This window comes from Mus musculus, chromosome 11 (genome assembly GCF_000001635.26).
Source record: "Mus musculus strain C57BL/6J chromosome 11, GRCm38.p6 C57BL/6J".
Classification (NCBI taxonomy): domain Eukaryota; kingdom Metazoa; phylum Chordata; class Mammalia; order Rodentia; family Muridae; genus Mus; species Mus musculus.
The window spans coordinates 60,727,264-60,732,951 of record NC_000077.6 but is presented as its reverse complement, the minus strand read 5'-3'; the positions used below and the strand labels follow the sequence as shown (position 1 = coordinate 60,732,951).

At 55.5% G+C, this 5,688-nt stretch overlaps 1 protein-coding gene and 1 non-coding gene across 2 annotated transcripts; both read right to left on the bottom strand.

Moving 5' to 3' along the window:
- On the bottom strand, positions 1-4,554 carry Mief2 (mitochondrial elongation factor 2). The gene is made up of 4 exons (NM_001009927.2): positions 4,385-4,554; positions 2,517-2,669; positions 2,160-2,322; positions 1-2,036 (listed from the first exon to the last, which is right to left on the bottom strand). The coding sequence occupies exons 2-4, from the start codon at positions 2,661-2,663 to the stop codon at positions 982-984; spliced, it is 1,365 nt and encodes a 454-aa protein (NP_001009927.1). The 5' UTR covers positions 2,664-2,669; positions 4,385-4,554; the 3' UTR covers positions 1-981.
- Positions 4,226-4,289, bottom strand: Mir5100 (microRNA 5100). Its single transcript, NR_039559.1, has one exon. It is a non-coding gene; the product is annotated as a microRNA 5100 (primary transcript).
- Positions 4,555-5,688: the final 1,134 nt, after the last annotated feature.

Sequence of the window (5,688 nt, the reverse complement as noted above, 5' to 3'; positions counted from 1 at the left end):
CACAGTTCTTTCTCCTTTTATTCACATCTTCAAGGCATGGCTTTGTTTCAGTGTGTTTAAGGGGGTGGTACCTAAAATAGAAAGCCCCCCTTGTAGGGGAGACAGTCTCCCTCCTCCAGCCATGCCACCTGGACCAGGGTGCAAGGTGAGGACACACATCTATCATGAATATTTTGGCACGCTGCAGAGGACAGGTCTGCACACAGGCCTCTGAGAGGAGCGTATCCTCTACCCTGCAGTGAGGTCTAGGAGCAGCCTCTATGGGATTGCCTTGCATAGACAGCACAGAGTTCAGCCCCCCAGTGAGGAAGTTGTTCTCCCAGAGGTAATTCGTGGCCCATAGAGAAAACCAAGCAGAAGAGAACGAGACCTTCCTTCCCTGGGGTATAAGGCAGGGAGCCCTCGAGGGAGTCAACTTCAGCTTCAAGGCCTGAGGACCCAATCAGAAAAACAAATGCACCACCATCAGGAAGCCACTGTCCTTCAGCAGCTAAGCAGCTGTCCTCCAGCTGACCCCCTCGGAGTGCCTCCAGGAGACCTGGGGCTGTTACCCACCCAAGAACATTTTCTTTTTTTTGAAAAAAAAAAAAAAACAAAAAAACAAAAAAAACAGTCTTGGCCTAGGTGAAGCCTAGGAAATCAAAAGCCACATCTTATTCTTTGTGAGTTCATTGCTGGTGATGGTGGCCTGAGCCCAAGTCCCTAAATGAACCCCAGACGGCTAAGGGCCATTAATGTGGCTGGCACTGAAAGCGGTCAGCCAGGGGAGGCCAGCCACACTCAGATGTCAGCAACCCAGAGTCTCTGGGTTTGAGACTCTTGATCACCATCACCCAGGCACATGCCCACGTGTGGGCTTAGGTGATGTCACTCCCCCTCCACTCTGGCTAAAATAAAGCAAACCACACTGCAGTGTCCTAGGAGGGAGGTGGCTGCTGCTCTCCAGCATCAGAAAACATGTCAGTTACAGTCCTCATTTACCTAGAATAGGCTTTCAGGAACCTGGAGGCCGCTGTACAGCACGTAGCCAATGTCATCAATCTCCTCTTCCCGGAAGTTACCCAAGAGGTTCACACTGGGGTTGAAGTGACAGGGCAGGCTAGCCTGCTCCAAGCTGCCCACCAGAAACTCCAGGGCTTGCAGAAACCGTTCCCCCAAGGCCTCCTCAGTCCAGGCCACTTCCTCTTCACCCAGATGCAGAACCACCTGAGTCAGGTGGCTCCAGCCCAGCCGCACTAGAGCCGGATGGCCACGACAGATACCACACAGCAGCAGCAACAACCTCCGCCGAGTACCAGCATCCTGGTCATCCAGGGCCCGCAAACGGGCGGTCTCTACTGGATATAGATCCTGCAGCCAGAGATTGCTGGCCAGCCCCTCTAGGGGCCAAGCCAGCAGCAGGCGGTCATCAGTGCTGGCCCCAGGGACTACCATGAGCACAGCTAAAGTGAACTCCAGGCACTCGTGTTGCACTTTGAGCAGCAGCTCCTCCGAAGCCACATCGGGCCAGATCAGACACCCGAGCAGGCTGCCAATGGCTGGCCAGTTGACAGAGGCTGACAGGGCCTTCCGTAGCAGCTCCAGCAAGACTCGGGAGGAGAGGTAGCCCCCCACCAGGAAGCGGTCCCATGGGCTGCACCCACGGGGATGAAACTCAAGCTGAGTCCTGCGTACAGCCCAGCATCGAGGCTCCCTGGCCACAGTGTCCACGCCAGGTACCAGGCTCCATAGCCCCGGCTCCAACTCCAGAGGCGCCAGCAGGCGCACGTGCTCAGCAGTCCCTGCCTGGAGCCCGTCGTAGAGAGGCCCACCCGGCACGAGTGCACCAAAGGGCAGTTCTGGGAACTTGCTCCTCAAGTAGGCCTGCAGCTCCAAGGCAATGTCTCCAGCCAGCTGTTTCGCCAACGTCACGTGGGCTTCTGGGGTAATCACATGCTTGCGCTCGAAGGCCAGCAGCCTCTCCTGGAACGTCAGGCACAGGGGTGCTATAGTGCTGAACTTAGGTGTCGTGGGAGAATGAATGGGCGTGGGCTCCACTGCGGAGGGAAGCATCCAGGAGAACATATTAGAAGGCCCCACAAGTTAAGAAAACTCGACCTGCTCACTAGCTGGGCATGTGCAAGGGGCTCACCACACTAGAGAGAAGCAGTGTAGCTCACCTGGCACAGAGGGGGAGGGGGACCCAGTAGCTAGGGGCTGGCTGAAGGCAGCAGGAGGGGGTTGGGGCTTTTGGGGCGATGTGGCTCTCAGCAGGCTCAGTTCCTTCCAGCTGTCCCCCTTGGTGTCATCCTCATCTGGAGGGCTGGTGGCCCTGTCGATGAGCTATAGGCAAAGTGACACAGATCAGAGCATCGGGGGCCATGGCAAAGCTGGGGGGAAAGCAAACCAGGAAGCTAGGGTGAAAAAGTAGGGGCCCCGTGTTCCAGTCCAACCTCAAAAGTCCCACCGTCCCCCAGCTCCCCAGTCTGGCCTTCTCCTGTGGAGGTTTCAGGCAGGCCTTGCCCCCTTGGCCTTACCCGCTTTACAGCCAGGGTAGCAATGCCCAGCACTGCAGCCCCGCCCACACCTAGCACCAATCGAGCATTAGCCAAGAGGAAGTCCACCACACTGCCCAGGCCCTCGCTGCCGCTCTGTTTCCTCTGCTTCTGGGAGAACTCTGCCATGGTCACCTGCAAAGAGATGTAGTTCGTAAGGCATAGATGCTTAGCAATGACCAAGAGGGTGGTTTCTGGGGACCCGTGAGAAAGGGGCTGCTCAAAGAGTTTCTTGGAGGGAATCAGGGGACCTGCCAGCCCCCTCCCTGAATCCTGCAAGCCTCCAAGCCCTGGAAAAGGGTTCATATAGGAAGGATCCAGGCCTTTCTCCTGACTCCACCCCAAGACCTTGGGAATCTGGGTTCAACATCACCACCCTGAGTCTACAAAGACAAAAGTTGCCAAGCCACAAACTGAGTGCTAAGGTCTGGGATTCACAGCACAGCCCCCAGACTCTTCCACTCCCAAAGCCTGAGTATTTTCCCCATGCCTCCTGGTCGAGTTCCCTCACTCCTAATCAGAACCTACCCAGAACAGCCATACTGTGTGAAAACCAGTCAGGAGGAACCCAAAGGCCCAGAAATACTTGTAATATGGGTTTCCAGAAAGTTTGCCTGGGTGGGGCCTGTCAGACCTTTGATAGACCCTTAGCAAATTCAGGAATCTAGATAGTGGCCCCCCCAGACCTTGACAAGAAAACTACCTGGGCTAGGGCAACCCCATCAGAGCCAGGCTGAAGGCCCCAGGGTGCAGTGGTGAGTGAAGTAGGCTTAAATAAACACTGAATCAGGACAAGCTGGCCAGGGCCCATGGACTCGGAACAAAGTTGGAGAGGGTAAGAAGGTGAGAGAAAGGCCCGGAGCCAAGGGCTTCTGTTTATTTGTACGACCGCACCAGTAAGGACTGGGAAGTGTGTGACTGGCCCAGTCAGGAACTTGGGAAAAAGTCACAGAAATCCACAGGCCCAGGCCACTAAGCCAGAAAGGTCATTGCCTGCCGGGGCACCAAGGACTTCAGCCCTTCTTTCAGGGCCATGGTTGCCTTGGGACTCAGTTGCCAAGTGACAAGATGCCTAGAGTAGCTGAAGCCTTAGGCACTGTGTGACTCAGCTGAGACACCTGTCCATGCTCCCCAGACTAAAAATAAGACCCTGTCCTCGAGCCTGGTAAGGTCAAAGGGCAGCCAGGGAGCCTACTCCAAGCTCAGAAACAGCTCTGCTCTGTTACTGCCCACCACTGCCCTCAGAGCAGTAAGCCACTCTGCAAATGGAAGGGGCTTGCATTCCATCACCTGTCTAAAGTGGGACTCAGCCCTACACCTAGAGGGGTCTTGTATTCAAACTCCAGTAAGAAAGGAATAAAATAGGTGACTAAATATAACCCACTTAGGCCCTATGTGGTGGTGCAGGCCTTTAATTTCAGCACTGAAGAGGCAGAGGCAGTCAAGGCAAGCCTGGTCTACACACTGAGTTGGAGGATAGCCAGAGTTACATAATAGAGCCTCTATTCAAAACAAAACAAAAATAACAAAATAACCCGACTCTTGACAGCCTGAACTTCACCTGTTCTTACATTCTGGCCAAAGCTGATTGCTTCTGATCATGACTGAGCAGAAACGTGTAACCAAATAGGCTCTTAGACTCTATTCAAGAGCGAAGTCACTGTGGCCCTGGAAATCGTGTGCAATACCCAAGTCGGGAAGAGGCACCGCTGGGATTCGAACTCTGCTCTTCAGTTCCCAAGTCCTCCCTCCCACCGCAGTGACCGCAGGCCACGCCCCCACCTGCCCCGGGATGCGCGCCACGCCCAGTGCTGGGAGACACCGGGCCACCCGGTGCGCTGTAGCCGTACCTGCGTCCGAGCGTCAGCGCATGGACCCAAGGACAGGGCGAGTAGGACCCTGGAGGCCCAGGACTCGCCTAGGAATGGAACGTTCAAACCCCGGGAACCGAACGCCGAGGCCCGAGGCGGCAAGTGACCCGAAAGGCACGCTGGATAAGCAGGCCTTCGCTCCAATCCGAGCGCACAACTCCTGCGCACACGTGCTCAAAACGGAGCAGCTCAGCCAATGATCGCCAGGCACGCCCCGGGACCGTCTGGGGCGGAAACCACAAGCATACTCCGGATTTAAAGGCGCAAGGTTATATTGATAGCGCAAGGGGGGCGGGGGAGGTGGTGAGTGTGACAATCATTCAGGGGCTTGTCTAGTTTACTTACTTTCGGGTGTTTTGTTTCTTGAGAAAGGGCCTCACACTAAAGCCACAACTGACATCGAATTCTCAGCAGTCGTACTTAGTCTCACATCTGACCTTGTGTGTACTTGTAATGAGAGCCTCAGTGTGGAGTCTGAGCTCATGGTCCCTTGGTGGGCCAGGCAGACAAAACTGCAGTTAGCCCAAAGGCCCACATTCTGCCTCTCAAGTTCGCCCCTGTTAGAGTGCCTGGTGGTTCCATTTCCGTTTGGCCTGCCTGACACATAATGGGAAAAGAGCTCTGCCATCTGTCGTGGGAACTCTATCAGTCTCTTCCCTCCTGAAACCCGGGATGCCAGACCCTGGACTTCCATAGAACAGCTGTGTCTGTTTATGGGAAACCTACTGTATGCTGGCCAGGGCAAGATGGCCACTAAGAGCTTGGCCCAGGAGATATACACTGATCTAGAGCACAAAACAAATCAATAAAGAATGGTGACTGGAGTCCTGATGCCAAGGGAGAATTGTGAGTGTTTGTGCAGCCTGCTCTCTAAGCTGCCACATGTGAGTACTCTGGCAACTTTGGGGACCGTGTTACACATGATCAAAGTTGAGTCCTGAAGCTGAAGGATTAGGTCCCAAAGCCCCGGAAGTCTCACCACTACCACCACCACCACCACCACTGATCCCTCACACACAAACTGCCTGTGTCCCTGACGTTGTTACCACCATCACTCCTGGGTCACGGCCAGCCCCAGAGGCTACAGCAGCCCAAGCGACAGTGCCTGGACCCCACCCTCCACGTTCCGACAGGAGACTGGAAGTGTTGATCATCTCCAGCGGGACCCCTACAGGCCTCCCCAGAACTCTGGTCCCAGGGAGGCCTCGCAGCTCTGGGAGTCGCCTAGCAGCACTTCCCGCAGAGGCCGCGGCCGGGAGGCGGCGCGCGCGGGTTAAAGGGGC

Coding starts and splice junctions, on each gene's coding strand:
- Mief2 (NM_001009927.2), bottom strand. CDS start 2,663: ATGGCAGAGTTCTCCCAGAAGCAGAGGAAACAGAGCGGCAGCGAGGGC. Junction 2,323..2,516: donor CTACCCTGGCTGTAAAGCGG/GTAAGGCCAAGG, acceptor CTTTGCCTATAG/CTCATCGACAGGGCCACCAG. Junction 2,037..2,159: donor CCCCTCCCCCTCTGTGCCAG/GTGAGCTACACT, acceptor TTCCCTCCGCAG/TGGAGCCCACGCCCATTCAT.